A 27,184-nucleotide genomic window follows, 5' to 3' on the forward strand; every position below is an offset into this window, starting at 1 on the left:
CAACAACAACAACAACAACAACAACAACAACAACAACAACAACAACAACAACAACAACAACAACAACAACAACAACAACAACAACAGCAACAGCAGCAATCAAGTCAATCAGGCCAGCAGCTGCAACCTACTCAGCCCGGTCAGCAATTGCAACAGCAGCAGCAACAGCAACAGCAGCATCCGCCAACCCCACAAGCGCAGAACCTTGTTTCACAGATATCTCAACAGCCTGTTCCTTCGACACCACAACCTCAACAGACCACTCCTGTCCCGCATCATTTAACGCAGGCTCAACCAGGCCTGCAACAACCGCAAGGCAAAGGCGCCATGACGGTACAACAAGTCCAACCAGGTCAGACTCCGCAACAACAGCAGCTACAGCTGCAACTCCACCAGCAACAGCAGCAAGCAGCCATGCAACAGTTTGCTCAACGAGCGCAGTCACAGATGGGACAGGTCCCGATGAAGGGAATGGGTCGCTTACCGCCAGGAATGATGTCAACGCAATTTGTCGCGGGAATGCAACTTAGTTCTGCTACTGCTCAGCAACATCTTCTCCAGCAGCAACAACAGCAGCAACAACAGCAGCAACAACAGCAACAGCAACAACAACAGCAACAGCAGCAGCAACCACAACCACAACAGGGACAACAACAACAGCAACAACAATTACAACAACAGCAGCAACAGGGGCAGCAACAACAGCAACAACAACAGCAACAGCAACAGCAACAGCAACAGCAACAGCAGCAGCAACCACAACCACAACAGGGACAACAACAACAGCAACAACAATTACAACAACAGCAACAGCAACAGCAACAGCAGCAGCAACCACAACCACAACAGGGACAACAACAACAGCAACAACAATTACAACAACAGCAGCAACAGGGGCAGCAACAGCAGTTACAGCAAGGACAGCCTATACCCGTCCAAGGTATGGGCGGAATGAACGATATTGCACTTCAGCGAAGACCGATGAGTGGAATTATGCGGTTGCTCATGTTTTGTGAGAACCTCTCTGTGGGAACAGAGCAACATAGAGATCTTGATTTCTGGCGTAAATTTGTTTCCGAATATTTTGCTGAATATGGGAGTATGAAATATACGGTTGTGAATGCAGTGGATCAGCAACCCAAGCATTATGACGTGCCAATCACAGCTTTGCCTCGGTATTATCATACACTTTTTCAAGATGGAGTAGTTCGCGTTCAGATTATTCCTGAGAATCCACGGGAGATTTTTATGGGTCCCGATATCCATGTTGTTGAATGTGTAAAAGCGACGATGATCTATTGGTTTACAGGCAACTCGCATGTAGTTTCGCATGGATCTCTTCGGGTATTCATGAATCCGCTGAGCAAAATAGAGAGCCTCGAATATCATTCGCGTGAACATGCAGAATATGTTTCCCGAGCAGCTGCAATGACTGCGGTCCAAGAGCTACAGCAGACGTCCAGCGATCGCACAGAGAACAAACTTCCTCTATTCGTTGCGAGATCGAATGTCAACGGATTCGGAATTACGGATGCCCTGACTCGATTTTTGCAAATCACCCAAGTCATGGCACAAATGCGTGACTTAGTGCCGTTTTATTTGATGCCTAATAATTCTGCCGGTCCGTTGCAATCGTTTAAGGCGTTTGTGAGTACAATTAGTGCTTCACAGTCTTCAATGTTGATGCACCAAGCTATGCTTCAACAACAACAACAGCAACAACAAGTTAGAAGTGCAAGTGGCCCTCAAGGACAACAACAACAACAACAGCAACAACAACAGCAGATGCAGATGGCTATGCAGCTACAAGCCCAACAGCAACAGCAACAGCAGATGCAGATGCAGGATATGCAGCAGTTACAGTTACAGATGCGGCAGCGGGAAATTCAGCAGAAGCAACAACTTGCGCAGCAGCAGCATCAGCAGCAACAGCAACGCAATTTATTAATGCAAGCTCATCAACAGCAAGCTCAACAGTTAGCTCAGCAGGTTGCTATGCACCAAACGGATCAAAAAGGAGGTGAAGGCGGAAGTAGTATGCAGGCGTCGCCCTCGATGAAAATGGAGAAAGCCAATGAAATGGAGAAGCCAGAGGATGAGAATCTAGGGAAGTTTGAGGATGAGACCGGAAATAGTTCTGGAAAAGATATGAAAGGTTTGAATTCGCTACAAGAAGGCGGTTCCGTGTCGTCGATTTCAAATACTGCCGCACAGAATATTATCCAAGGACAAGTTGGTTCGCCAATCTTATCCACGACGCCGCCTCCAAGCCAGCCATCATCGAGTGTATCTAGCCCTAGAATGGCGAATAAGCGTCGCCGGGATACCACTGGAGGAAGTAGTAATGGCGGATTAACGGTCGGATCGAATAATGGAACAATGACTAACGCACCGAGCACGAGCTCCATGCTGAGTCACTCGACAACAGTTGGAGATGGACCAGGTACGCTACCGGGATCCGCAGAGGTCAGCATTAAAGATGAAGACGAAGGACTGGGGTCGCGCATCAGCCCGTCACTGGGGAACAAGACAGTGAAGCGAACCAAGATCAATGGTAGTTAGTTAATTAGTTATGTGTTTGTTTCTATATTTGGGTCTTTTGAGGATGTACTTGATTTATGTATATTAGTACAACGATTATGTATTCTGGATATAATGATCTAGTAATCAGTTGGCGGGTAGTAATTCCTGCATTGATGTAGAGACAAAATAAACTCTGTTTGAACTGGTCAAGCCTTGAATCTTTACGATGTAAATTTATCAATACATGAGAATATAAATATTAGTTTATCTTTCATCAAAGATATCGATATGATTTGGAGATACAGTTTCACGTAAATATTTATGTATACGCATAACAGAATGGTACATTCCTTGTAAGATAGTCACTACAACCTCACCATAGCAAGTTTTACAAGAGAAGTTAGGGGATTGTGCAGTCCTGCGTATAATAGAATAGTGCTTGATTCCGGATAGTTGATCTCGGTGTAAAAAACTAAGTAGCTTATAATAAATTAAATTTTTGCATGGATATTTATTTACCAAAACGAACACTTGTTTTGAAGTCCTCATACATACAAATATCTGTCTGGTTTATGTGGATCTATCTAGATCCGCTTTCTGATTTATCAAGTACAAGAGAGAAGTGAAACAACGTAATCATGGGCCTTGTAGAGATATAGTCCGCTTTTGGAGATTGACGGAGCGAAGATGAGAAGAGTCCATAATGAAAACACTAGAGATACTCAATAATTAAGTACTAATTATTTATTCAACCTTTAAGATACATTTTAACTATATCTTTCACTAAATATATTGAATAATATATAAAGTCATGTCGTCACAGGGCCCAAAACTATTTCGATTTCCGATTCCTTTGCCATCGCTGCCCTCGTCAGCACATGTGAGAGCAGCCGGCGTTTATCTTGCGGGGGCTTTGTTTTCGCTCGGATTCTGGTTTTTCATGGATAGTGCGATCTATTCACGGCATTACAATTACGGTTCTGAGATACATGTGTCGTTTGTGGACTGGATTCCGGGAATCTGTTCCATATTCGGAATCATTGTGATCAACTCGATCGACAAGGCGCGGTTATCAAATGATGCTTCGTTTTCGTACGGTGGTGAGGGCGTTGCTTGGAGAGCGCGATTAGTGCTATTCATGGGATTTGCGCTGCTAGCTGGAGGATTTTCAGGCAGTATTGTCGTACTTACTTTAAAGTACATTGTGCCGCAATATCCTTGGCCGACACTGTATTTTGGTATCTCAAACGTGATCGGTAATGGAATGTTGATGTTAAGTTGTGTTGTGTTGTGGATCTCGCAGAACGTTGAGGATGAGTACTCGTATACTTTGGCTTTATAAATTATATATAATTACAATATATCAATAACATTCAAACTAATCTACACTTGTCACTTTTTTTTGCTTTCAGTTTCCAACATTGCTGGTTTAGATTATAGAACACTCTGGCGGGATTTCTTATTCGCAGATCACTGGGTCTTTTTGATCTCCTCATCAGGATAGGCAACCAACGCCTTTTTAAGGTCATTGGAAATCTCGTACACGGCGTATAAATTGAATACAATCCAAGGAGCGGAGGGTAGGATATAAAGAGTGTAGAAATCCATGGTTGTGTTGTGACCAACATATTTCCAGCCGGAAAAATACTCAGTTAAGAAATAGAGCACAGTCTTCGAGAAACTTGACATGGCTCCCGTGAGTCCGATAAATGCGCCGGCCAGACGGAGCGACTTATTGCTGGAAAACAACGACGTGTAGACAAAAATGAAGTTCATCGTCGACTCAAATAGATTGATTATCGCCTGACCAGTTGCAAATCCATTTCCATCCTCGAATGCAGGTAATCCATACACATAATCGATTTCCATATATCTATATTCATTTGATTGTATGTTTAGTAAACCTTGTTGAATGATACACACGTATCGCAGTATGATATATCTTACACTTCATAAGGAGACCAAATCCAGTGAAGACTGCCGCCAGGGAACGACAAGGGGCGAAAAAGTAAGTAAGTGGCATCCTAACAGAATTCAATTAGTCTCGAACCTCATTCTCAATTAAGTCTCCAGACTCACCCAGACAACAAGAATAGCGCCGATTAGCAGCCAGGAAACCACAAACTTGCTAGGTTTATAGTAATAGGCCATTATGAAATATATAATATATATATATATATTATACAATTCAATGCAATTGAATACTAATATAAAGATACAAGATAATAAGCAATCAAATACTCTGCTCCAATGAAATATGTGTCTGTTCGAGAGAGATAGTGTCCGAGTTGACTATCTGTTGTCAGTGGCCGGTGCAAATCCGCCCGAAGTTTATTTGTTTGGGGTAAGTGGAGCTCTATTGTGCAAATGGATTGATTATACATAGCTTATATGATTAATATATTGTTATAATAAGCTATTGTTATTATTATTATCACTATCATTATCGCTGTAAATGCTATATCATAGCTCTAATCAAATCATAGATTATAAAAGTATGGTGCGACTTGAATTGCCGAATAAGGAAATTGTAACCTGCAGACATACACTGTCCAGTCAAGTGCAACTGCAGAAGTTTGTATTGTTCACTCAATCCAAACAAACTTATGTTAAAAACATTGTTTCCAGGGCAGCCAAGCAGCCAATCGTGCCCTTTCTACAGGATTTTCACGCTGGATATTCAGCAACCGCTATTGCGATTTGTCCTTCTTCGACAGGATGTAATAACACGATAATGATAGATGGTTAAGCGTTGGTCTTTGCTCCAGTTCTAGACCTGTTTGGTCATGTACTCCGAAAAAACAGATCTCGTTTCTTTGCTGGAAATAGAATGCCAGCCAAAAAGCCAAGTAGATCAAGAATGCCAATTTGGCTGCTAATATATTTAGTGCTTTCAGAAAGCGGTCGCATTCAACTCATCCTGAAATTACAAATCATTTTACTCTTATGCCACGGTCAGGAAATTTTTTGAAATATCATACTCCATATTTGCGTAGACACATACTCAGTCCATTTTCGTTTACTCGCATCTGGTAATTAATTCTAGTCATAATTATTCAAATAGTAAGAATAACAGCAATGACAATAATAAAAATGATAGCAGTAATAGTACAATTCACAAGACTTGTTGGATGACCCTGTCCATCGTCCCTCCGGCGCAGACTCTTAACGCAACATACATATACACGGGAACTATGACATTATCATTCATGCCACTTGTAGCTTCCAACACGGCTGTTGCAGTCGCTGCAATTATCATTGACGTCCAACTTCCCATGTCCCCGTTCATCGGAGCAGTTATTGGTTGAGTTAAGCTCTGGCTGCCGGAAATTGCGATTCTTGAGAGTCCCAGACCAATGCTCGCAGCAACTACGAAAGCTAAGCTACCCTCGACAGTTTTGCGAGAATCAAACCATCGCATACGACCGTATCGACGACCGATTATCGAAGCACACGCATCGCCAAAACCAAGACACACGATACCAGCAGGCGAGCCTGCCCAGAAAATCGGGAGAGAGATACCGAGAAGCAGAAATACATGTGACACAACTACCGGACCGCAACTGTCTCGCTCGTCGGTATACTTCCGCAGTGCTTCTTGAAGCATAGGTCCAAACGGGGGTAATGTTGTAGCACGCACAAACTCGGCGAGCAAAAACCCGGTCAAAGCCACAGCCAGCGCCAGCGCAGTGAACTCGGCATCCCAGCCAACGCCGCCTACGAGAAACATGCCCACGACCATTCCATGCCAGACTTTCCGGCGCATGTCTAAAGTCCAGCTATCTGCTGTCCGCTGGATCCAGGTTATGCCAACAGCCATCCAAATCGACCAATACAGCAACATCCCGAGTCGGGTCCGACTGGCATGGCCCTCAAGCAGCAAGGTTTCTAAGAGCCATATCAAAGGATCCTTCCCACCAAGATCTTTTGCCAAATATGGGCGCACAATAACCGCCACATTCAGGACAAACACCAAGTAGACTGCCACAGAGTATGCCCTCCGCTCTAAAACCGCTCGTCTCGTCCGCCTATAGCGAGGAATCTTTGCGACTGCCATAATCCGTCTGATCAGCGGCATAGCAGGCCACAGACTTAGCGCACCGCCAAAAATGAATGCTCGTAGACACATCATCGCCGGCGTTTGCGCATTGAGAAATAAATTCACGAGTAAGGTCGCAGCGAGCGTAGTCTCAGTAGAGGATAAACTTGTTGTTGTGAGGTCGCCAACAATAGAGTTAAAACAAGCGTGAAGGAAATAGATCTCTGGTTTATTGGGTGCCAGAGCCATTACTATGCACGAAAGTAAAACTCCATCAATCGGCAACGAGCAGACAGCAAGGAGCATGTTCAAATGTAAATATTCCGGATAATCTGCCAGAGTGAGCGCACTAGGGAATAAGTAGACATACAGAACGGACGGCATGATCCATTTGTTTGGTTGTAAAATCAGCGCCGCTGAGATAATTACAGAACACAGAGCAAGGAATTCGATATTATCGATTACCGTGGCCCAGTTATGAAACGCTGCTCGAGACAGTAGTCCCACAATCAGACCAGATTCAACCCATTTGATTGCTACCCGGTCGCTGTACTCCACTTTGACACCATCTCGCATAACCTGAATTTCTCTTTGTCTTGAAATTCTTTGACGTCGCTGGTGGTGGTGGTGGTGATGGGGGTGATGACGATGCTTTTTCGATTGCCCGGATTGCTTACGCTGTTTCTTCCTTACTGACTCAGTACTGGTCGAAGCAGACAGATCTTCGGTGCTCGGCAATTCACTTTCATCGTCAGCATATTCCGCGGATTCGTCGTTCGCAACCGCAAGCTTTCTTGTATCGCGCAGATTCTGCCCGTGCAGATCTTTGTCGCTCTGTGCAGTCATTTGTGCGTCCTCGTTTGAAATCTGCCGGAATCGATGTCGGACTTCAGAAACTGCAAGCGAGATCAAAGGCGAGATTATCGACATTTCTGGCGTTTCAGCTCCCTCTATCTATCTCAAAGACACAACCCAATTTTGATTCAATACTAATTTAATATCGACGGCCCTCAATATACAGCAGTCTTCAACAAGTCAAAAATTAGCCGCAACTAGAATCGACCTGGTCACAGTAACACCAATCAGAAGGATGATTCTAATATTCTGTCGGACCGTCGAACTGCTGAAAATGCTGAAAAACCTGAATATGTCGAGCAAGCTATGCCGAAATCCGTACGAAAGAATTGCTAAATTAATTTAGGACTATCTGGCCTGTTGGGAAGACGCGTTTCCGGTCGAGGTGTTATTTTTGGGCGGCGCGTCTGCTTAGGCGGATTCCAAACTGAGAAAATTCTATCTCAATGACTATCCCAGATTTTTCTACTTTTATCCTCATAAGGCTATTATGTAATATTGAGAATGTACGATTATATGACCTCAGCACTTGGATTTTATACTTCCATATCCATTTCTAATCAATTATTTCCGTACAATGAGGATTCCTCGGAAATTCACGTGCAAACAGAAATATTCAGGGGTCGGCACCAGTTCCTTCAACTTCAAATCTGGATGATCTCATAACTCAAAACGACAGTGAACACTAAACAGCCATGAACAAAAGCAAAATATATGCAAAACCCAACCAATGACTTTCTAATCGAAATAGTTCTATATGTGAAATGAAAGGCGCGAAAAATGGGACCATTACCAAGTATCTGCCAATGAGGAAGTTTCCCGAGCAGTAGATTCTTGCTCATATTCAATTTCAACCCGAGGACCAGTCCTTTTCCGGGTCTTTGTAGGCTCCGATTGACGCTTCCTTTTCGAAGATTTAGCAATTGGAGCTACATTATCGCTGTATTCATCTTCATCTTCGTCTTCATCTTCATCGTCCTCCTCTGAAAATTCTTCATCCGATGCGACATCAGCTCCAAGCCACTCCTCAATATCTTCCAACTCGACCAGCTCATTATCTTCGTCGTCGTCACCCTCGACAAATTCAATCTCTGCTTCCCTTTCATCCTGCACATCCTCATCCTCGGTTTCGTCCGCTTCATCTTCATCTTCGTCTTCGACTCCATCCTCTGACTGTCTCATATTATTCATGATTGTTTGCCATACGTTTTCATCGACATTTAATGGCTTATCGCCATATGCACCACTCTTTAACCGTTCCAATAGCTCCTTCTCGATAGCTTTCTCTACTTTCGCGGCCGCCAGCGCCTTTCGCTCTCTCGCGCCTTCTCTCCTAGCGACCTTACTTTTCACTGCAACAACTCGTCGTTCTTCGTCCTGACCTTTAAGGGCTAGTCTTCGTGCTGTAACAGCAACCTGAGTTAGACGGGTCAGACGCTGCTTGCATTTATGGATGAGGAAATTCGGCCAATATATAAGTCTTTCTTCAATCTGTGCCAGTGCCGCCGTATATTGCTGAGACAACCGGATCCGCTCCCATTGTTTTAAAGGCGTATGAGCACGCTCGATTGTCTTCATATATAAATACAACCGGCCATTTACATTCCTAACTGTCGCGTATCTTGAATTAGCAAGCGGGCAGGACTGTCTTGTACAAAAGCCAGTAACCTGAACTCTGTTAGTTCAGTCATGCAGATCCTAAAGGGAACCAACTCACGTTGTATTCATTTCTGCAAAACGTCTGCTCCTTTGGGGTCCTATTCATGTCAATACACCTTATTCACCAGTTTGCGCCATATTTATAATTCGGCTATACAATTACACAACATACTTGATTTTATAAGAACAAAAGTCTTGGTTGATAATCTGCCATACGATCTAGCTATGTTAATGGTCATTCATCAAAGATTGATTGAGTGAAAAAATACATACCTCATCAGACATTCTTTCAATGCACTTCTGCTTCTATTTCAAGGCACTATCTTTTTGTTCGACGACTAAATTTTAAAAATATTCTTTTTGATAGCCTTGGCTCTAGTTGATTTTCACAGAAAAATGGGACTTTTTTTTTCTCCAAATTTTATTCGGATGCAGCACGTGAGAACTCCCAACGAACTTTTTCCTCGTTCTGGATAGTAGAGATAATCAATATAGACCACAAGCAGAACAGGCCCTGAAATGTATAGAGATTGAAAAATATTTTCAAAATACAAAGAATAGAAAGCGCTGATGATTCAGATATTTTGAGAATATATTGAATGAAGAATCATGGAGACACCAGATTCCACATCGCCTGCTAGAAAGCGGAAGCGTCTGCAAGAGTCGGCAAATGGCAATGAACAAATAAATGGGAAAGTCAAGAAGTATACAGAATCTACACACGAATCATTATCCAGTAATGATCATCCTCCACAATATGAAGATCAACATCAGCACCATCACAGGACTCGTGATAGTAAAGTGAAGCAGCGCCGAAGAGAGAGCGTGTCGGAGGCCATTTTATCTGAGATTCCACTGCGCAAATCAACTCCCGAAAGCGCAGTACTGGGATCCTCGAAGCTCTCACAATGTTTTTACCGAGTGACAACCAATATGTATCTTTCAATTGCTCCCATGTACAGTCTCTCGCCGATTGCAGGCATCCGCGCGCAGCATTTGGACCCCCTGATCATGACATACTACCCGGCTGTTGGGGGCGTCGTGCTTTCATGTTTAGATGTTCGGATCGATACTCAAGCTGGTGCTCGCGTAGTAAGTGAGTCTCCGTTTGCATTCGCTTGGATCGAAGCAGACTTTTTGGTGTGGCGCCCAAAACGAGGAGATATTCTGCAAGGCCAAATCAATCTTCAGTCGCATACTCATGTCGGCTTACTTGTCTGCGACGTGTTCAACGCGAGTATTACGCGCGAGAAACTACCACCGAAATGGAAATTCATTGAAACTCAACTTGCAGAAGACGAGCAGCAGTCTCTTGATGACCAAGGTTCGCTCGAAATCTCAGACTCTCAGCAAAATGGCGACTATCATGATCCTGATGATGCTGCCGGCTCGCTGTTCGACCAGCAGAGCCTCGGCTATTGGATCGACGAAAATGGGATGAAAATCGGACAGAGCAAGCTTGAGTTTGTAGTCGAAAGCCTTCAATCTTCAGGAAAATTGGTCTCACTTGAAGGAAGTTTGTTGAAATTGGGCCATGTAGCAACTGATCTAACTGCTCCCCATGATGAAAGCTGACGGACAATAATGCAATCCGGACTATATTCTCTTACTATCATCTTCAGATATTCAAAGAAAAAATCAATTACTACGGTAAAATTTACATTCAGTTTTGAACTATGTACTATTTGCGAAATTATAAAATTACATTGTACTTTTTAAAGCCCCAATAAAACAAACTAGATATCATATTCGATTGATCTACCATAATCCATGGAATAGCTCTAATTGCTCTCGAAGTACTGAAGCAAGAAGTCACGCTCAGTAGAAGCTTCGCCCCAGTTCTTCAGAACAACACACGAAGCTCCAACAACCTTACGAGCATTACCCTCGCGGTCCAAAACACAAAGGCCGGCCCATTCACCAAGCTGCTTAGAATCAGAAACCTTGATCAAAGGGATCTTCTCCTCAGGTTCAGCGCAAAGAGCTTCGATAAGCTTAACGTATGACTCCTCATCGCAAGACTCGCAAAGAACAGCGAGAACGGCTTCACGACTAAGTTTCAAATTAGTGATCTGATCCAATTTCAAATTACAAATCTCAGAATCGAAGACTCACCGGCTAAGAGCCTTCGAGGCTTCGCGAAGACCACGCGCAAGACTGTCATGGATAAGCGCCTTGCGAAGAACTCCCTTAAGAGCCTCCTCAACAGTCAATCCACCAGCAGGAGCCGAAGCTTCTACCTCAACGATCTCCTCGGCAGCGACAACATCTTCAACGTCAGACTATAAAATTCAGTTAGGTCTACATGCCTCAAATATCGATTTGATTGCTTCCGTTCCGACTCTTCTCAAAACTAACCATTTTTATTATTACTTTTGGAAAAAAATAAAAAATTGAGGACTTCTTCGACAAGCTAATACAATGAAAGACCTGCTCAGTCCTGTTTCAGTTAATTGATAATGATAATAAACTGATGAAAGTTTTAGTAAGGATTGGAATTGATGAGCTTTTGTCCATCAGAAACCATCAAAATTGCAATTACCAATGGCGTTTGTTCCAGTTGTGAACTGCAAATGCGGCTCGAATGTGACTGTTCAATACCCTACTATATTTAAGCCCTACAGTAGCTTATCTAATTACCCTTACCGGATATATAACACGTGATGTGAAGCCATGTAAACAAGAGGAGCGCGTGGGACGGCGCAGGATTGCCTATAATCGCGTTTGAAAGAACTATATAGCATCTGGATTCTTTTGAAATAGCATTCTATATTATCTGCTAATAAGAACAGATATGGTTTCAGCTACTGGTGCAGTTTCTGCAGGTGCTACGGCTCTACTTACTGAACATCTTGAATATCCGCCAATAGCATTTATTGACGACGTGATCAATGCCGTCAACAACATTCTATACAAATGCACGTCTGCGATTGAATCTTTTTTACAAAATACGCCGCCATGTAATAATATTTCTGCGGATGAAATAGAATTGGGTACGGCTCAATTGGAAACATTGCTAGAAGGAGCGGTGGACCGAAATTTCGATCGGTAAGGATCGAATTGCGCATGAAGTGATAGTGGAAACTAATTTGGGCATAGATTCGAATTATATGTGCTGCGGAACATTTTGTCGGTTCCAGACGATGTAGCTGATGGCTGGGTAAGATTATCGCATCATAAAGTACGTTAGTGAGATTCTATTCGCTTAGGTGAAAGTCATAGTAACCACGCTAGAATATTGACTTCTCATACTCTCACGACAATCTCGAGAGTAGGCTCCGAACATTGCACAAAACACTTCACGCATCTGAATATGTGAATCAGAAACTAGCAATACGCGCACAGCGAAATCGTGATTTGATTGCTATTTTGAAAACTTACGACAGTGCCGTGGCATTTTTACAAAATACGGCAGGTGCTGGACCTTTAGATGAATCTGTCCGGTTTTTGATCGAGCAGGGGTTGCAGATACAACAGCAGGTGGGTAAACTGCGAAGTACAGAGGCAAAGCTGCAATTGCCAGGGATTGAAAACATCATTCTACGCAAAGATTCTCGCCCTGAACAAGTACACGTATCCGAGCGAGCACTATATCTCGAGAAAATGGCCGCTGTAATAGTCGAAAGTCGGAGGTCCCCTTCTGGCTCTCCAGATACAGATATATCCAAATTGGAATGACTAATCTTATGTTGGATAAAGGGATACAATGCAGTGGGCTGGAGTTAGGTTGATTTTAATAATAGAAATGCAATTAGCTGGACTAAACATGATGCATATATGCCTGGCTTCAGATATCGGTCGGGCATATGTTCAGTCTAGAAACACGCGACTGTATTTAGGTTGAAAAAAATAATCGGGTTAAATATAGAAGTTCCGATCTGGAAATTATCGCTCAAAAATGCTTTCGTTGCGCTTCTTCGCCTGGAAATTGATGGCACCCTAGAATTGGGATGTTAGACATTCTGGTACGTTATGTGAAGTATGGATATTATATTTAACACATATGGACTATTACGTACCTCAAATCTATATCCAGCCCATAGAAGCGTTCCAGGAACAACAAGAAGAAGAAAAGCTGACCAGCGAAGATTTTTAGCAGTCCATCTGAAATTCGCCTCGTAGCTTTCACGCATATCTAAATTGTTGTTAAAACATACATTGTTAAAACATACATCCTCGCAACTCGATCTGACTGCTACCCAATTCCGACAGATACAGGCAAAGAGTAAAGTAGCAAAGAAACAGAGCCAATTTAACTTACTATAATGCCGGTCAATAGCTGGATCCCTCTTAAGGGCTGCAAACGAAATGAAAATTATGTTAGCGAGAACCAAGTAATAAGCGGACGATAATTGGTCGGATTCTTGCTTGTGAGGCGCGGTCCGACTGGATTCAGAAGAACGGTCCCATTATGGACAAAAAAAACAGTCCGCAAATGAACAAAAGCATTCAAAGCAATCCTAGTAATATAACAAAAAGATAAACATACTTGTAGGTCCATGATGGGCTGCCATTTTCGCGTGATTGAACAGTGGTAATTAGCAGCAATAGATGAGAAGGCGAGCTGCTAAAGATATTTGAGATATTTGGAGGGCATCCTCGGGAGTAACTATGTAAGGGCTAAGGCGTTTGTGTTGTATAGCATATGCTCCAATAACGTTGTCTCAAGTATGCCTCTATCAACATACGACATTTAATGCATAACTGCAACTACATTGTGCGTACAGCACGTGCCTTGGCGATAAGTTCGGCGCGGCTCTCATGCCATTGTCAACGTTGATTGTCTGGAGATATCCTCGAAGGATCGGTCAGCAAGGGACATTCTGGATTTTTGTCAGACTGCATAAGGACTAATAAGAGCAAACATTGATTGCACTTCAATTTTCTTATAATTTGCTCAGAGATTTATCATAGGATTTCGTGGGATTTTGATACTGATTCAGATAGTCAAACAGCTGTCATCGAATCACTGTTATAAGGTCCCAATTAATCTCCACGGGCTTTTCACTTGCGAATCAATAATCACCTTCCGACCAGAATTTTCTTAAGTCTGCTTCTTTCTTTCCTTTAGAAAACTCAATTGTGTTTAACATGACGGCTACTGAACGTGCAGTCGACTCACCAAAAGTTTGGACCACCCTTCTGACCAATACAAAGTATTTGCCTGGCCTTTTGGCGCTGGAATACTCGTTACGTCGGTCGGGCACCAAGTATCCGTTTTTGGTTCTCTATACCTCAACGCTTGAACCTGAAGGCCATGAGGCATTGAAGAAGCGAGGAATTGCAACAAAGGAAATTCCTTATCTTCTGCCAGCCGTGCACAAGGATTATGGCGTCGAAGTGCGGTTTTATGACTGCTGGTCGAAGCTGCAGCCATTCAATTTGACTGAGTTTGAACGGGTGGTCCAGCTTGACTCGGACATGATTGTTGTCCAGAACATGGACGAACTGATGGAGATGGAACTAAATGATACAGACCGGATTTTTGCCGCTTCGCATGCTTGCACCTGTAATCCGTTCCAGAAACCGCATTATCCCAAAGACTGGTATGTTTGTTGCTCTTACTGGTTTTTCTAATTGCCAATTTTTAATTTTCTTTTAGGATCCCAGAAAATTGCTCGTTCACACACCAGCATGCCGACCCCGACACGGCTCAGAAGGAGGGTGCTCCTACAAACACTGGTCTCGCTATCTGCAATGGGGGTCTTCAAGTCGTCAATCCTTCCACTGACACGTACAATAAGATTGTCAGTGCAATGGCGAGTCCCGACCGGACCGACAACTATGAATTTGCTGACCAATCACTACTTTCTGATGTCTTTCGTGACTCATGGGTCCCGCTGTCGTACAAGTACAACGCCTTGAAAACCTTACGTGACGTTCACAAGCCCATCTGGGACGACGAAAGAGTCAAAAATGTCCATTACATATTGACACCGAAGCCCTGGGAGAAACGCGACCCTGAAAATGAGCTTTTCGAGTGGTGGTGGAACATTAATGACGAGCGCCATCTTGCTGAAAAGGAATCCGGTATTTATGATGGGTTTTGATATGGTTCCTTCTGCACTGCAGTAATTCCTCTCATTGAGCAATCGTTTGTAATTTTGAATGTATTTGTTATGTATGTAATTATTTAAATGTAAATATTATTGCTCGATTTACGTTTTATCGCCACATTATTGGCCGATAATATAAAGTCACTTTTCAGGTACCAAATATCATACTGATTTGAAACTGTCCAGAGACAGTCCTTAACTCTTCAATTAAATTTATTCCTATATGTCTTGATCATATGTCTAATCATACATCTATCCATATATCTCAATCTTTCTTCTTATTCTTGAAGGACATGTCTCTGACTGATAGTTCACTGTCTCAATATCCAAATTAGACAGGTTTGATGCAACGCAGAAGAAAAAAAGCAGTAACAATAATACAGAAAGAAAATGTGTGAATCTGAATAATATTTATGTCGTAAATAAGCTAATTAAGCATGCTCCCGAGCTCCGCTCCCAAAAAAAGATGAAAAGAAAAAAAACGCTTAATTCTAGTAGAATTGGCCAGATTACCGGCTGCGATACCACAACCGCGTAGTTTTCTGTAGACGCATCTTTTTCTGAAGTTGTAAAACGCCATACATCAGAGCCTCTGAGGTCGGGGGACATCCAGGAACATAAACATCAACGGGCACAATCCGATCACAACCACGAACAACAGAGTATGAGAAATGATAATAGCCTCCGCCGTTTGCACAAGAGCCCATTGAAATAACCCACCGAGGTTCGGGCATCTGATCATACACTTGTCTTAAGGCAGGAGCCATCTGTTGCGAGTTAGCTATCCGACTATTTAAATCCCTTTGTTTACCAAAGCATACCTTATTGGTGAGTGTGCCAGCGACAATCATAATATCAGATTGACGAGGAGAGGCACGAAAAATAATACCTACACGATCCTGATCGTATCGGGGACCAGAAAGATGCATCATCTCAACTATAACCCAAACGGTTAGATATCCATACTCATTTTCAAACCAACGAAAAAAGCAAAACAAGGCTACGTACCCGCACAACAAGCAAGTCCGAATGTCATGGGCCAAAAAGATCCTTGTCGAGCCCAGTTGGCAATAGCGTCCAACGTAGTCATAGCATAGTCGATCGCATTTTCAGGCTTGCGCTGCGATGGCAGTGGATAGTCCACAGGAAGGGATGACTTTCCCGACGACACTGCAACCGCTGCCTTGTCTTCTGTAACTGCCGACGACGAAAGAGCACGTACGGAAACACGGCCTAGCAATTGCTGGCGAAGCGCACCACGCGCGATTGGCGAAAACGAAGCGACCGATCGGAACATGATGAGAATTAATTAGCAGTAAAACAAAAAGGGCTGACAAAAATTTCCCCAAATCTGATCTACAGCAATGCAGTCAAAAAATCGAGTCGCACTGAAGTGAGACGTCGAAATAAGAAGGAAAGCCCGGAAAGAACAAAAACCTCTGAGGAATCCCGCCGGACGTGGTTGGACAAAAGCCTAAACGTTCGACGCGGGGAGTCTCAGAGAACACTAAGATTGATCTCGAGCACTCCCATTGGCCGGTCATAGTAATAGACCCAGTATTTACACAAACATGATTATGTAATTGAAGCGCTATTGTTACGTCCCTAGAATACAAAACTTGATCTTAGTTTACATCAGCTTCAGATATTTCATCGTCAGCTATTACTTCGCCCTCGGGCTCACCCAGATCTCCCGGGCGTCTACTGGTCGACGAGTTGCGTTTTAGGTCGCCCGTGACGCCTCGAAGATAGTACGGTACTTGAAGACCGCTTTTGAGAAAAAATAACTTGAGGTTGCGTGCCTTATCCTTAAGTTGTACCTGATTTCGATCTTTCAGAACTTCAGACACACGGCCGCCGGGCCCGTACAGTTCCAAGATCATGCTCCATTTAGGACCTTTGACTTCGTCCAAGCCTTTAAGAAGTGCGTTTTCTTCTTCTTTAGTCCATAGACGTCGTTTGTGATTTCCCTTAACGAGTGCTCGATTCCTCGGAGACTTCGTCTTGATCGTCGTCATCGATCGTTCCATACCTAAACCGACCACTGATGACGTACGGTTTTCCAAAGACTGCATCCCTGCTGTAGTCAGGCCGTCATTGATTGCCTTATTCACGATTCCTTCCTGTACTCGCTCACCTCCGCCGTAACCTTCTACCGCTGGGCCATTGCCAAACATGCTTTGCGTCGCCGCATATGCCTCAGATAAAGATGTAGCATTTGCTAGGGCAGCTGCTACAGAAGGGTCTGTCTCGCTATGACCTGCCTCCACGACTGATTCACTAGTTGATTGACCATGTTCCAGCCCGCCCTGACCAGACTGCATCATCACTAGCTCCTCAAACGAACTCGCACCATCTTCTCTTCCAAAACGCATGTGCCGCCTCATTGAATATCCTTTTGGCATCGAAACTAACGAAGTATAGTTTTTCGCCACATACTCAGTTAAATCCCGTAGAAAATCATTCCAAATATATTTCTCCGGTGCGTCGGGCGAACAGTCGAGGTCGACCAAACTCTCTCGCCTATGTTTGCATCTCTCTATGAAATCCTGCTCGCTAGAACTAAATGTTCCCGGACCAGCACGTAGCCGAAGCAGCTCGTCTTCCATATTATTTGGGAACAAATCAGCTAGTAATTCTTTTCGGGGCTGTTCTGCGGCCATACCGGCCAAAAAAGCATGTGTTTTTAAATCCAGAAAAAGTTGGCCCTGTGATTTTAGTAATCTTGATCCTTCAGGAACAAAAGACTGAATGAAATTGTCGTTCAAAGCTTGAAACCCCACTTCTCCACTGCCACTCAAAAGAGTAGAAACAAATGTAGCTAAGTTTGCCTTCCGGACAATTGTGCGATACACCGGTGAATTAGAAAACCCAAGTTCAGCAACAGAAAGAAAAGGTTCACACGAATAAAGCTTTTTAGTTTCTGGTCATGTTAGTCCGAAATGTCTAAGCAGCTTCAGTCTAGACACACGTACGCTCAAATAAAGACAGCAATGTCCGATAAGCCTGACCCTCGTCGGTTATAGGAGAGAAAATCGAGTAGGCATCCGGATAACGTTTTGCTACTGTACCCAGCACTTGTTCAGACTAGATTCCAGTCAGTATTAAATTGCGCGAGGTTAAAACTACAACGCACCAAGTTATCAAGAATCGGCATGCTCTGCACCTTAAACATCATTGCCGGGTTGCTTGAGATCGCCGACGATAAATCGTCATACGGAATATCATAAATACGATCTTGATTGGCATATTCCATCACCGCTTCTTCAGCTTCGACGTTATGCTGCTGTTGTAATTCTTCATCCGATTCTTGTTCATCGGCATGAGCAGTGCTCTCGAAATTCTGCGCTATAAACATCAAATCTTCGGCCTCGTTCAGATGATGTTGAGCAATATCAGTGTTTATCTCCACTTCATGCTGGTCGAGGGATCCCAGTTGCGGATCTGTGGTGGATGTCTGCTGCTGTACTTCCATGCTCTTGTCGCCGTCAGGCGCGTGGTCAACGGAAGCCTCGCGTTCGCCTTGCGCGATTACAGGCTGTTCGGCCGACACCGCCAAAATAACAGACTCCTCACGCTCCTGGTCGTGAGCCAACTGTGAGCTAACCGACCCCGAAAGCGCACCATCGACATCGGTGCCAGCAGTAGCTGTGTGTTGATTAACGCGTTAGCTTCTATAGATCAAGTCTACTACGGCCATGGCTCTAGTAAGTGAGGATTGCATCGGCATAACATCTTAGACTGCCGTTCATTCTCTCACTTCTTGCGGCCACGGCTCGCCATCACTGTCAGTCATTTCGTACTCAACATCTATGTTTGAAGATCGCTCAGTGCAATCTCGATCCTTTCGCGTTTCCCCGGACGTTCTCTGGCCTCGCAGCCTACTTTTGTCTTTCCTTAGGAGGGTTTCCGGTGTCTGATGTAGGGTTTGGTTGGGATTAAAGATCTCAGCAGTATTTTACTGCGTAACGGCATTGGTTGGTGGTGGAGCTATGGTATACCTGGGATTCAAAAATACAGATATGCCAAAAATTTCTTATCATCTTAGATACTAAGCGACTAGGTCTAATTAATTACAAACCATCTTTAAGAAAAGAACCAGTCTGTATTTTCTGATTGGTACAAATATTTATTGCGCTTCGTAGTCGAGAAGTTTTGTAGCATATGCCTAATCCGGTTGATAACTATGGTCGCCACTAGTCCCACTAGGCCCGCTAAATTACAGTTTCTGTCTACAGACTTGAACAATAATGGCAGAACTTACGGTCCACAGAGTTATAATACACAGCAGAACAACTGAGCTTTTATTGACAAAATCCATTCTGAGCTTCATTTGAATTTATTTATATTACTTGACTGAGCCAAGAGCTACGGATTTTACGGTGTTGAACATGGAGATGCTAAAGAGAGCCATTTATGGTCCAGATCCCCAAGAACAGGTTTGTTCATATTCTATCTGCTTTTATCCGAATAACCAACATATCTAGATGCGTAAGTGCAATGGACTATTACGGCAAAATCAGAGGACGCTGGACAGACAGCTGAATAATTTAAAATCTGTGGAAAATAAGACCAAGACTATGATCCGTGCTTCTGCTCGTAGAAATGACATAAAGTCAGCCAGAATACTGGCGAAAGAGCTGTTTCACGTCCGACAGCAACAATCTCGACTATACAAATCGAAAGCACAGCTAGCATCTGTCGGTATGCAGATGAATGAAACGTTCGCTGTTCGCAAGATCCAGGGAAGCATGAAATCAAGCACAGGTGTCATGAAGGAAGTCAACTCACTGATTCGATTGCCTGAATTGAGTGGCACGATGCGAGAGTTGAGCCAAGAGCTTATGAAGGTCAGTCATTTTGGTAATTGTGGGAATAATTTCAATTGTCATTTTACTTACTTTCAAAGGCTGGCATCATGGATGAGATGGTTGGCGACACACTCGATTCTCTTGATGATGCCGATGATATAGAAGAGGAGGCGGCTGACGCAGAAGTCGATGCGATTCTGGCAGAAATCTCTGGTGGTAAACTTGGGAAGATTGCTCAGGTTCCTGATAGCGTTCCAGTAGAAGAAGAACCACCAGTGGAGGAAGAGGAGGCCGATTTCGACGACATGCGCGAACGTCTCAAAGCATTACAAAGTTAATTTGCATTTTGGAATCTAAGGTCCCTTTTTCGTATTTGTTGTTTTATTGATTTTCTGTTGTTACATTTTCCCGAGTTTAGTTTGGTTTCTAGATTTCTTGGTCAGCCATATCTTAGTTTTGATACAGGGAACGGTGTTTGGGAGGCGAAGTACGTAAAGGCATTTTTTTGTCAAATTTACTGTCTAGTATTTTCTTAATTGTGTAATAATATTTACGAAAGCAAATGCACGTTCGCTTGATGCAATAATATTGCATTTATGTACAATCAAAAAATTCTTCAATTTTCGTTTCCAATGACAACAATGATGAATGAAGCTCACTCAGTCAAAAATTCCTCAATCTCTTTATCGCTCTCATATTCCGTTTCCATTTCTTTCTTCCGAGCAAAAGATTTTTCGATCTCTTTAATCCGCTCTTTTTGGCGTCGTCGCGCGTTACGGCCCCAGGATCGCGATTCTGTCTCTGTGATGAACTGTTCGTCTGATTTTGGCGGCTCTACAGCAGCTTTAGCAGCAGCTATGGCAGACTCCTGGCTGGCTTTGCGGTGCTCGCGCTTCTGTAGTTCCCCACCGAGCTTCATTAAATACGGCCGGAAAAGCATGTATCCGGTCACGATGATGAATAGAGGATAGTAGTCCTTCAAAGTGTAATCTTTCAAACGATCAAAAATTGCGATATGCATCGTTGCGGTGACTTTAAACTAATAAGCTTTAGTAATGTCAAATAATCCAAAGACTCGTAAATTAGCCAAATTATACTTTTTTCTTATAATCTGCAGAATATCATTACCTGATAAATGGCACTTGAGGGGATGGCCGTGTTAGCAAACTAAAATCAACGTCTACTTCCGCGCGATCCTAGCAACCAGTTTATTGTGAAGTATACTCTGGGGTGTGAACGACGGAGCTTGAACCCGGTGTGAGCTGTACCTTCATCCCCGGAATAGTCCCGACTTGAGGCGTGTTTGTTTGGACGCGTTGCGGTCGATCGATATGATTGATCTGCTGTTGATAGTTACTGTGCACCTGAATCAAAAGAACTGTACATGTGGAATTTGATGACGTGAAATAAAAGATGACATCGACAGCAGACACTGAGTTGGAGGAAGTAAGTTTTACTTGTTGGTCGCATATTATATACTAATCCAGAATGTTAGCGATTGCGCGCTGCGGTCTGGGTAATAGGTATTTCATCAATTGCAGTCGATCCGTAAATTACAGAAGCTCACAGCAGCAGTGAATGAGATAACGCAAGAAGAAAGCGTAGTTTTAAAAGTTACACCGACTCCACAGTACGTTGCTGCGTTAGCAGATCTGGTTTACACACAAGCTGGTACGTAAGATCCTGCATCTCTCGGGTTCTGTACGTTGACACGACCAAGTGACTTTGGCAGGAGATATCGAGGCGTTTGCCGAGTATGTTAATTTACAGCTGGCGTTAATACATTCACTAATCTTGAGAGACATGCAAACCGCAAAGTGGTTTCGGCGGATGATGTTTTGATGATGTGCAGACGGAATGAGGGATTAAAAGATTGCATTCATACGTTTGTAAGTGATTTACGGCAGCAGAAGATGGCTAAAAAACCTTCACAGTGATTCATGGTTTTTGATCGATTTGAGCAGTATACACCAGTCCTTGTCATGTATTCTACAAGGACACGGCATAAGTGCAAGCAGAGGTGCATACATGAAGCCGTGAAATCTTTGTATAATACATCAGCAATGATTGCCTGATCTTAGACATTTTCGTAATATACTAGTAGGTAGAGCTATATATTCCCTATCTTCCGCTAAAGAAAGAGTATAAAGCTTTATTCCTAGCCAACCAAAACATTTCTCCTTCCTGTTCCTTGGGACTTGGTTGGGACTTCTGTTCAGGTCTCAGTTGCTACCGTGGCCAAAGCAAAAGACTAGCTGGTCAAATCGATTTCAATAATATATCTTCTATCAGAGCTATAAAGTCGCCCTATTCAAAAGTGCCTGCACGGCTGCTATTGGACAAACCTGGTTTAATTTTGGTGTGTCGTATTTTTAGCGTTTATGCATTACAAGTTTCTCTGTGTGCCTGCCTTTCTCTCTCTCGCTGTTTCAGTTTCCGCAAGTTCTGGATCATTTGAAGACCAGATCTGTCCTGACGGTGGCGGTGCTTGTTATCCGAGGATTTTCGAGCCCAGCGATAACTGGCAGATAATCAGGCCTGATCAAGAGGTTCCAGCTGGTACATATTTTTATAGATCTGAATTATCTAAAAGCTAACTATATACATCAAGGATTACATATTAGAATGGACTTTCAAACTGGTTTACGAGAAGCCAAATATCTGAATGATGCAGATGACACTCAACAAGAGTCATCGGTGATAGCAATTGACGAAGAGAGCAATGCTGCTGTTGTAGCTGGACCTCTTGGTATGGCAGAAGACAGCGAAGAAGGAACTGAACCTGGTAGCGACGATTCCAGAAATATCTGGGGAGATTCTACCTATAACCATAAACCGAATCCCTACTTGTCTGCCTCTGAATTTAGCGAATTCTCGGAGAATTTAGAGTATGTTATTTCTTCCGCCGAACCATCTCATGAATCGACTTTAGATTCTTCTTCCTCTTTGTCATCAAGTAAGCCTCAGCACGATGCAAATGACTCGTCCAACAACGATTTCGCGAAGTTGATCAGCTCGTTCAAGATTATCGAGGACTTTGCGCATGAAATTGATTTTGGAGTTAGGCTTGCTGAGCCGAACGTTCTCAGCGCGTTATTATATATTCTAGCTTCCCACAAGAAGCCCGAGGTACGGTCCCTGTCAGCTAGAACAATTGGGGCTGCTTTACGAAATAATGCTCCAGCATTAGATCTGGCTGCTCCAGCCAAGACTATTACAAATCTACTACAGTCTATTGTTAACGAACCAGATTCTGAAGTTCGAGCTCGAACAGTATTTGCCCTTGGCTCAGCTATCCAAGGGCGTTTTGGTCGCCAGGAATTCTGGACTTCTCATGGAGGGGAATCTTTACGTCAGCGATTTCTTGATTCAGATGCAGGAGATGATTATATGGGCCGATGTGCAATTTTTGTCGAAGATTCATTCGTAAACGAAGATATGATATCGGACACAGTAACCAAATCGAATGAGAACGGCTTACAACTAGAAATGGGCCAGTGGTGCTCTGCCTTTCAAGATGCTCTATCTCAAGAACGTGTTTCGAATAGTGATGCAAGGAATAAAATTTTTTCTGCTCTGGTCGCTATTAAAACTCGATTTCCGACATACTGTCCTGTTCAAGATTCGTTCAGGCAGTGGATTGCTCGCAAGGTAGATGAACGCGCTCAATTAAAGAGATTACAAAAGCCAGGTAGTGCAGTTGTCATTCATTCTGCACAATCTGACGATTCTTCCTTTGCATCCGAAGTTGAGTTTATGGACAGACTGGTCGAAACCCGGCATGTTTTGTTTGGAAATCCGAAAGCTTCTAGAAAAGCTTTTGTTGATGAGTTTTGATATACGTCTACACTAACTGTAGTTAATTACTATCGCGAATTTTACTGTATACTTTGTGCCGTCTAACGTAAGCTTCAAAAGCATGGAAAGTCAAATCTGATTTTTCCAATTGAGTAAAAAGTGGACAGAGCTGGGAGATTTATTTGATTGCTGATAATCAGCTCCCAGCCCCATTCAAATTTTACTCGGTAATATTTCCAAAATACGCTCCAAAATGGAATAATGAAAAGAAAGAATCTGAAATCGAGTGAACATTTACCTCCTGAATATGTCATTCAACGGCGCTTGCAGTTTGAAGAGCTGGCTGCTCATGAAGAATTCAAAGTATCGGTACCCGATTATAGTGGACTCGAGAATCAGATCGAACAAGGATTAACAGCTCCATTCCAAGTCAGACCTGAATTTACACCTCCCACGAATGGTTCTGATGTTAATATCAGTCTGGAATCGTCTGGAAGCTTGCCAGCGAATTTAGCTAAATGGCTGAGACCCTATCAAATTGAAGGAGCTGCTGCTCTGTACTCTAGGTATATCCGACAAACCGGATTCATTCTCGGCGATGACATGGGTCTAGGGAAAACAGTACAAGTGATATCATTCCTCACGGTTGCGTTTGGCAAAACTGCTGATAGACGCGATAGTAGGCGAATGAGGGTCATGTCTAGAGCTGGCCGATGGTATCCCAAAGTCCTCTTGATCTGTCCAGGTACACTTGTATTGAACTGGAGACAAGAGCTTAATCGCTGGGGATGGTGGATCATATACGATTTCATGACAAATAAGAAAGAAGATTCACTATCAGCAGCAAGACGAGGTAGCTGCGAGATCCTGATAACGACATACGAGACCTACCGACTTCACGAATCTGAGCTCAATCTTATAGAATGGGATGCTGTGATTTTAGACGAATGTCAGAACTTGAAATCTCTACAGTCATCTATATCAAAAGCACTTATGAAAGTGAACGCCTTATGTCGGATTGGTCTGACCGGTAGCGCCGTGCAAAACTCTTACAATGATTTATGGGCGATTCTCAACTGGGCCAATCCAGGAAAATTAGGTTTGTACAGCGAATGGGTTTCAAAAGTAACGCGACCACTTCAAGCTGGCCAATCACATTCGGCAACAATTCTAGAACTCGCCAATGCTCGTATATGTGCACGTCAGTTATCTGCAAATTTATTACCTCGTTTCTTCTTACGGCGAACAAAACAATTGATTGTAGATCAACTGCCTCAAAAGCGAGATTTGATAGTGTTTTGCAGGTTGTCAGCTCTTCAAGCCGAAGCTTATTTCAATTTCACGAAATTGCAGCAGAGTGTTTTTGCAAGGTCATTAGAACAGGGTAAGAGTAGCGATTCAATATTATGTTTATGTCCTGACAGCCATGATTCCGATTGTAAATGTGCGGGACAAAATTTACTTTCGAAATTTCAAGTTGCAAAAAATATATTCGATCATTTGGCATTGTGCTTGCCTCAGAATGAGGATCCTGGCAAAACACGAAAGAAATCCGCTTGCTTGCTGAAAGTTCTATTACCCAAATGTTACCGCAAGTATCTTTCTCGAACGCCTTTAGAAAACCTCGCGGATCCCATGCTCTGCGGGAAATGGACCATCTTACAAAGTTTGCTAGCCTTCTGGAAACAGAAAAATGATAAAGTTTTGATCTTCAGCCATTCCACGCGAATGCTAATGATTATTGAATCTCTCATGTCGTACTCCGCCAATTATGTATATTCAAGGTTGGATGGTTCTCAATCATACGAGGAACGGCAACGCCAAGTGGACGAGTTTAACCAAAATCCCAATGTATTTGCGTTTCTAATTTCCACGAAAGCCGGAGGTGTTGGTTTGAATCTTGTTGCCGCTAACAAAGTTGTTATTTTTGATCTCAGCTGGAACCCGACTTATGATTTGCAGGCTATGGACCGAGCCTTTCGAATCGGCCAGAAGCGGAATGTTGAAATATATCGTCTTGTTAGTTCCGGAACTTTAGAAGAAGTCATCTACGCTCAACAAATCTATAAGCAACAGCAAGCAAATATCGCATATACAGGTTCCTCAGAGAGACGATATTTCAGTGGTATCCAAGGCCAGGCTGAAGCGCAAGGTGAACTATTCGGTGCTGCAAACATGTTTGCGCTTTCAGGTGATAAACCTTTACTGAAGAATATTCTTCATCGCACTAATGTGGCCGAATCAGTGTCACTGGAAACTGGATTTGATATAAAGGAGCTTATTTTTCCGAACTTTGACTCTGCTGGACAAGCAGAATTACGGTCCAATCGCAAATTATCCATTGGTTTATCTAATGAGTCTGTTGCCATCCCAAAGACTGATCCTATTATGGCCATTCTCAATCATACAGGTGCGGACTCTGTACATGACAATGCGCAAGTGATTGGTCATTCTACAATCGAGGCAGAAATCAGCTCTCTAGCAATGACAGCAATTTCTGAATCCAATCCTTTCAATAAAAAAAAAACTTTAGAATCAGTATTTGAAATATATTCCAACAAACATGTTCAACGGCCTCCTGTCGATGTCTGTCTCCGCCAATTTAATTCGATGGCTAAATTTGCTGGTTTTAAAAGCACACAACATTTTGCAATTCAGATTGAGCAAATGAGCATGCAAGCTCGCCGAAGTTTTCTTGATCGCTTTTATTCCAGTTTAGAAACTGATAGGCCAAAATCTTAACCTACAGTGATAAGAGCATTAATAAAAATTAATTTTGCGATACCAAGTAAAAAAAAGGGCTCAACCGGGAATTGAACCCGGGACCTCTCGCAAATTAACTTAAGGTGAATGCCCTAAGCGAGAATTATACCACTAAACCATCGAGCCAGTTTAATATTGGAAAAGTAGCTAATTTTCAATAAGACCGTATTACATGAGATACGTTGCTAACGATTTGTTGATTATTAGTTTTTGTTGTTAATCGACAGGCAGGATGCTAGCATTTTGTCTAATTACGTACTTTGTTGCATGAAGTATCCTTATAATTTTTGATAGTCAACACGATATTAAGTAAAATTCGAGTTTAATATCTTAGCATGTCTACAACTTAAAGAGTTTGGCTAACATTGAAACTTGAGGAATTTGCAACAATTTTGAAGTTCAGATATGAAATGGGACTAAGTAGACTAGTTATATTCTAGGTGACATTTGCCTAATATGTTTCAGTGATTTCTAAGACAAGCGGAAATCAAAGAATTTTTTAAGCGCGGAACTGGAATTGGATTCAATGGACGAAGGTATAATTCAGCAAGATCTCGGCAAAGTAATGTCCCAAAACTAGGGACTGTGTGACGCCTAGCAGTAAAATGACTGGATTTACACCAAACGACTACAAAGAGGGGTTTCACAGGATCGTGACTTGAACAAGCTCGCACTATTTT

The 27,184-nt window shown here is 42.9% G+C and overlaps 17 protein-coding genes and 1 non-coding gene across 18 annotated transcripts; 10 read left to right on the top strand and 8 right to left on the bottom strand.

Annotated features, from left to right (window-relative positions):
* Nucleotides 1-68: 68 nt before the first annotated feature.
* On the top strand, nucleotides 69-1,707 carry V1516DRAFT_642348 (LIM-domain binding protein-domain-containing protein; the record flags this gene model as incomplete). Its single annotated transcript, XM_066920120.1, has 2 exons — nucleotides 69-609; nucleotides 814-1,707. Coding segments are annotated over exons 1-2 (1,176 nt in total), but the record flags the coding sequence as incomplete, so codon positions are not given.
* Nucleotides 1,708-1,836: 129 nt separating this feature from the next.
* V1516DRAFT_680641 (uncharacterized protein) lies at nucleotides 1,837-2,773 on the top strand (the record flags this gene model as incomplete). The annotated part of the gene is made up of 1 exon (XM_066923121.1): nucleotides 1,837-2,773. One exon carries the CDS (start codon nucleotides 1,840-1,842, stop codon nucleotides 2,560-2,562), a length of 723 nt encoding a protein of 240 aa, XP_066775224.1. The 3' UTR covers nucleotides 2,563-2,773.
* A 461-nt stretch (nucleotides 2,774-3,234) lies between these two features.
* Nucleotides 3,235-3,909, top strand: V1516DRAFT_680643 (uncharacterized protein). Its single transcript, XM_066923122.1, has one exon. It carries the CDS (start codon nucleotides 3,335-3,337, stop codon nucleotides 3,863-3,865), a length of 531 nt encoding a protein of 176 aa, XP_066775225.1. The 5' UTR covers nucleotides 3,235-3,334; the 3' UTR covers nucleotides 3,866-3,909.
* On the bottom strand, nucleotides 3,856-4,858 carry V1516DRAFT_680645 (uncharacterized protein). Its single transcript, XM_066923123.1, has 3 exons — nucleotides 4,603-4,858; nucleotides 4,471-4,547; nucleotides 3,856-4,396 (listed from the first exon to the last, which is right to left on the bottom strand). Exons 1-3 carry the CDS (start codon nucleotides 4,672-4,674, stop codon nucleotides 3,994-3,996), a joined length of 552 nt encoding a protein of 183 aa, XP_066775226.1. The 5' UTR covers nucleotides 4,675-4,858; the 3' UTR covers nucleotides 3,856-3,993.
* Nucleotides 4,859-5,455: 597 nt separating this feature from the next.
* Nucleotides 5,456-7,849, bottom strand: V1516DRAFT_544870 (uncharacterized protein). The gene has a single exon (XM_066919190.1). The coding sequence runs from the start codon at nucleotides 7,490-7,492 to the stop codon at nucleotides 5,639-5,641; it is 1,854 nt and encodes a 617-aa protein (XP_066775227.1). The 5' UTR covers nucleotides 7,493-7,849; the 3' UTR covers nucleotides 5,456-5,638.
* A 357-nt stretch (nucleotides 7,850-8,206) lies between these two features.
* Nucleotides 8,207-9,361, bottom strand: V1516DRAFT_666265 (ribosomal L28e protein family-domain-containing protein; the record flags this gene model as incomplete). Its single annotated transcript, XM_066920735.1, has 4 exons — nucleotides 8,207-9,085; nucleotides 9,135-9,174; nucleotides 9,249-9,295; nucleotides 9,350-9,361. 4 exons carry the CDS (start codon nucleotides 9,359-9,361, stop codon nucleotides 8,207-8,209), a joined length of 978 nt encoding a protein of 325 aa, XP_066775228.1.
* A 102-nt stretch (nucleotides 9,362-9,463) lies between these two features.
* On the top strand, nucleotides 9,464-10,818 carry V1516DRAFT_680650 (uncharacterized protein). The gene has a single exon (XM_066923124.1). The coding sequence runs from the start codon at nucleotides 9,686-9,688 to the stop codon at nucleotides 10,649-10,651; it is 966 nt and encodes a 321-aa protein (XP_066775229.1). The 5' UTR covers nucleotides 9,464-9,685; the 3' UTR covers nucleotides 10,652-10,818.
* On the bottom strand, nucleotides 10,739-11,579 carry V1516DRAFT_680652 (40S ribosomal protein eS12). Its single transcript, XM_066923125.1, has 3 exons — nucleotides 11,435-11,579; nucleotides 11,192-11,358; nucleotides 10,739-11,128 (listed from the first exon to the last, which is right to left on the bottom strand). The coding sequence occupies exons 1-3, from the start codon at nucleotides 11,435-11,437 to the stop codon at nucleotides 10,858-10,860; spliced, it is 441 nt and encodes a 146-aa protein (XP_066775230.1). The 5' UTR covers nucleotides 11,438-11,579; the 3' UTR covers nucleotides 10,739-10,857.
* Nucleotides 11,580-11,802: 223 nt separating this feature from the next.
* On the top strand, nucleotides 11,803-12,947 carry V1516DRAFT_708706 (Mis12 protein-domain-containing protein). Its single transcript, XM_066924202.1, has 3 exons — nucleotides 11,803-12,124; nucleotides 12,176-12,257; nucleotides 12,311-12,947. The coding sequence occupies exons 1-3, from the start codon at nucleotides 11,871-11,873 to the stop codon at nucleotides 12,752-12,754; spliced, it is 780 nt and encodes a 259-aa protein (XP_066775231.1). The 5' UTR covers nucleotides 11,803-11,870; the 3' UTR covers nucleotides 12,755-12,947.
* A 923-nt stretch (nucleotides 12,948-13,870) lies between these two features.
* Nucleotides 13,871-15,320, top strand: V1516DRAFT_680660 (nucleotide-diphospho-sugar transferase). The gene is made up of 2 exons (XM_066923126.1): nucleotides 13,871-14,622; nucleotides 14,679-15,320. Exons 1-2 carry the CDS (start codon nucleotides 14,168-14,170, stop codon nucleotides 15,124-15,126), a joined length of 903 nt encoding a protein of 300 aa, XP_066775232.1. The 5' UTR covers nucleotides 13,871-14,167; the 3' UTR covers nucleotides 15,127-15,320.
* V1516DRAFT_680662 (uncharacterized protein) lies at nucleotides 15,172-16,550 on the bottom strand. The gene is made up of 3 exons (XM_066923127.1): nucleotides 16,141-16,550; nucleotides 15,954-16,069; nucleotides 15,172-15,899 (listed from the first exon to the last, which is right to left on the bottom strand). The coding sequence occupies exons 1-3, from the start codon at nucleotides 16,427-16,429 to the stop codon at nucleotides 15,642-15,644; spliced, it is 663 nt and encodes a 220-aa protein (XP_066775233.1). The 5' UTR covers nucleotides 16,430-16,550; the 3' UTR covers nucleotides 15,172-15,641.
* A 207-nt stretch (nucleotides 16,551-16,757) lies between these two features.
* Nucleotides 16,758-18,607, bottom strand: V1516DRAFT_629247 (telomere repeat binding factor-domain-containing protein; the record flags this gene model as incomplete). The annotated part of the gene is made up of 5 exons (XM_066919880.1): nucleotides 16,758-17,176; nucleotides 17,270-17,392; nucleotides 17,447-18,055; nucleotides 18,108-18,219; nucleotides 18,269-18,607. The coding sequence occupies 5 exons, from the start codon at nucleotides 18,605-18,607 to the stop codon at nucleotides 16,758-16,760; spliced, it is 1,602 nt and encodes a 533-aa protein (XP_066775234.1).
* Nucleotides 18,608-19,147: 540 nt separating this feature from the next.
* V1516DRAFT_680670 (Snf7-domain-containing protein) lies at nucleotides 19,148-20,577 on the top strand. The gene is made up of 3 exons (XM_066923128.1): nucleotides 19,148-19,571; nucleotides 19,620-19,982; nucleotides 20,042-20,577. The coding sequence occupies exons 1-3, from the start codon at nucleotides 19,524-19,526 to the stop codon at nucleotides 20,279-20,281; spliced, it is 651 nt and encodes a 216-aa protein (XP_066775235.1). The 5' UTR covers nucleotides 19,148-19,523; the 3' UTR covers nucleotides 20,282-20,577.
* V1516DRAFT_693071 (protein trafficking Pga2) lies at nucleotides 20,440-21,099 on the bottom strand. The gene is made up of 2 exons (XM_066923887.1): nucleotides 21,041-21,099; nucleotides 20,440-20,982 (listed from the first exon to the last, which is right to left on the bottom strand). Exon 2 carries the CDS (start codon nucleotides 20,962-20,964, stop codon nucleotides 20,599-20,601), a length of 366 nt encoding a protein of 121 aa, XP_066775236.1. The 5' UTR covers nucleotides 20,965-20,982; nucleotides 21,041-21,099; the 3' UTR covers nucleotides 20,440-20,598.
* Nucleotides 21,100-21,356: 257 nt separating this feature from the next.
* Nucleotides 21,357-21,880, top strand: V1516DRAFT_666275 (kinetochore component CENP-S-domain-containing protein; the record flags this gene model as incomplete). Its single annotated transcript, XM_066920736.1, has 5 exons — nucleotides 21,357-21,389; nucleotides 21,439-21,466; nucleotides 21,519-21,614; nucleotides 21,664-21,697; nucleotides 21,745-21,880. 5 exons carry the CDS (start codon nucleotides 21,357-21,359, stop codon nucleotides 21,878-21,880), a joined length of 327 nt encoding a protein of 108 aa, XP_066775237.1.
* A 247-nt stretch (nucleotides 21,881-22,127) lies between these two features.
* On the top strand, nucleotides 22,128-23,817 carry V1516DRAFT_546020 (uncharacterized protein). The gene is made up of 2 exons (XM_066919191.1): nucleotides 22,128-22,502; nucleotides 22,555-23,817. The coding sequence occupies exons 1-2, from the start codon at nucleotides 22,325-22,327 to the stop codon at nucleotides 23,778-23,780; spliced, it is 1,404 nt and encodes a 467-aa protein (XP_066775238.1). The 5' UTR covers nucleotides 22,128-22,324; the 3' UTR covers nucleotides 23,781-23,817.
* Nucleotides 23,818-23,990: 173 nt separating this feature from the next.
* V1516DRAFT_680679 (P-loop containing nucleoside triphosphate hydrolase protein) lies at nucleotides 23,991-26,615 on the top strand. Its single transcript, XM_066923129.1, has one exon. It carries the CDS (start codon nucleotides 24,003-24,005, stop codon nucleotides 26,481-26,483), a length of 2,481 nt encoding a protein of 826 aa, XP_066775239.1. The 5' UTR covers nucleotides 23,991-24,002; the 3' UTR covers nucleotides 26,484-26,615.
* V1516DRAFT_t70 lies at nucleotides 26,540-26,630 on the bottom strand. The gene has a single exon. It is a non-coding gene; the product is annotated as a tRNA-Pro (tRNA).
* Between the last annotated feature and the right edge of the window lie 554 nt (nucleotides 26,631-27,184).

The sequence above is a fragment of the Lipomyces oligophaga genome (assembly GCF_038497815.1).
Source record: "Lipomyces oligophaga strain CBS 7107 unplaced genomic scaffold V1516scaffold_8, whole genome shotgun sequence".
In the NCBI taxonomy this organism is placed as follows: Eukaryota; Fungi; Ascomycota; class Lipomycetes; order Lipomycetales; family Lipomycetaceae; genus Lipomyces; species [Lipomyces] oligophaga.

Excerpts from the sequence above, each read along its gene's own strand:
- V1516DRAFT_680643 (XM_066923122.1), top strand. The coding sequence starts at position 3,335 with ATGTCGTCACAGGGCCCAAAACTATTTCGATTTCCGATTCCTTTGCCA.
- V1516DRAFT_680645 (XM_066923123.1), bottom strand. The coding sequence starts at position 4,674 with ATGGCCTATTACTATAAACCTAGCAAGTTTGTGGTTTCCTGGCTGCTA. Across the intron at positions 4,548-4,602 it reads GCGCTATTCTTGTTGTCTGG|GATGCCACTTACTTACTTTT; the intron begins GTGAGTCTGGAG and ends GAATTCTGTTAG. Across the intron at positions 4,397-4,470 it reads ATTTGGTCTCCTTATGAAGT|ATATATGGAAATCGATTATG; the intron begins GTAAGATATATC and ends AAATGAATATAG.
- V1516DRAFT_544870 (XM_066919190.1), bottom strand. The coding sequence starts at position 7,492 with ATGTCGATAATCTCGCCTTTGATCTCGCTTGCAGTTTCTGAAGTCCGA.
- V1516DRAFT_680650 (XM_066923124.1), top strand. The coding sequence starts at position 9,686 with ATGGAGACACCAGATTCCACATCGCCTGCTAGAAAGCGGAAGCGTCTG.
- V1516DRAFT_680652 (XM_066923125.1), bottom strand. Across the intron at positions 11,129-11,191 it reads GCCTCGAAGGCTCTTAGCCG|TCGTGAAGCCGTTCTCGCTG; the intron begins GTGAGTCTTCGA and ends TTTGAAACTTAG.
- V1516DRAFT_708706 (XM_066924202.1), top strand. The coding sequence starts at position 11,871 with ATGGTTTCAGCTACTGGTGCAGTTTCTGCAGGTGCTACGGCTCTACTT. Across the intron at positions 12,125-12,175 it reads GTGGACCGAAATTTCGATCG|ATTCGAATTATATGTGCTGC; the intron begins GTAAGGATCGAA and ends ATTTGGGCATAG. Across the intron at positions 12,258-12,310 it reads TAAGATTATCGCATCATAAA|AATATTGACTTCTCATACTC; the intron begins GTACGTTAGTGA and ends TAACCACGCTAG.
- V1516DRAFT_680660 (XM_066923126.1), top strand. The coding sequence starts at position 14,168 with ATGACGGCTACTGAACGTGCAGTCGACTCACCAAAAGTTTGGACCACC. Across the intron at positions 14,623-14,678 it reads CCGCATTATCCCAAAGACTG|GATCCCAGAAAATTGCTCGT; the intron begins GTATGTTTGTTG and ends ATTTTCTTTTAG.
- V1516DRAFT_680662 (XM_066923127.1), bottom strand. The coding sequence starts at position 16,429 with ATGTTCCGATCGGTCGCTTCGTTTTCGCCAATCGCGCGTGGTGCGCTT. Across the intron at positions 16,070-16,140 it reads CGGACTTGCTTGTTGTGCGG|TTGAGATGATGCATCTTTCT; the intron begins GTACGTAGCCTT and ends TTTGGGTTATAG. Across the intron at positions 15,900-15,953 it reads CTGGCACACTCACCAATAAG|ATGGCTCCTGCCTTAAGACA; the intron begins GTATGCTTTGGT and ends AACTCGCAACAG.
- V1516DRAFT_680670 (XM_066923128.1), top strand. The coding sequence starts at position 19,524 with ATGGAGATGCTAAAGAGAGCCATTTATGGTCCAGATCCCCAAGAACAG. Across the intron at positions 19,572-19,619 it reads GTCCAGATCCCCAAGAACAG|ATGCGTAAGTGCAATGGACT; the intron begins GTTTGTTCATAT and ends CAACATATCTAG. Across the intron at positions 19,983-20,041 it reads TGAGCCAAGAGCTTATGAAG|GCTGGCATCATGGATGAGAT; the intron begins GTCAGTCATTTT and ends TTACTTTCAAAG.
- V1516DRAFT_693071 (XM_066923887.1), bottom strand. The coding sequence starts at position 20,964 with ATGCATATCGCAATTTTTGATCGTTTGAAAGATTACACTTTGAAGGAC.
- V1516DRAFT_546020 (XM_066919191.1), top strand. The coding sequence starts at position 22,325 with ATGCATTACAAGTTTCTCTGTGTGCCTGCCTTTCTCTCTCTCGCTGTT. Across the intron at positions 22,503-22,554 it reads TGATCAAGAGGTTCCAGCTG|GATTACATATTAGAATGGAC; the intron begins GTACATATTTTT and ends ATATACATCAAG.
- V1516DRAFT_680679 (XM_066923129.1), top strand. The coding sequence starts at position 24,003 with ATGAAAAGAAAGAATCTGAAATCGAGTGAACATTTACCTCCTGAATAT.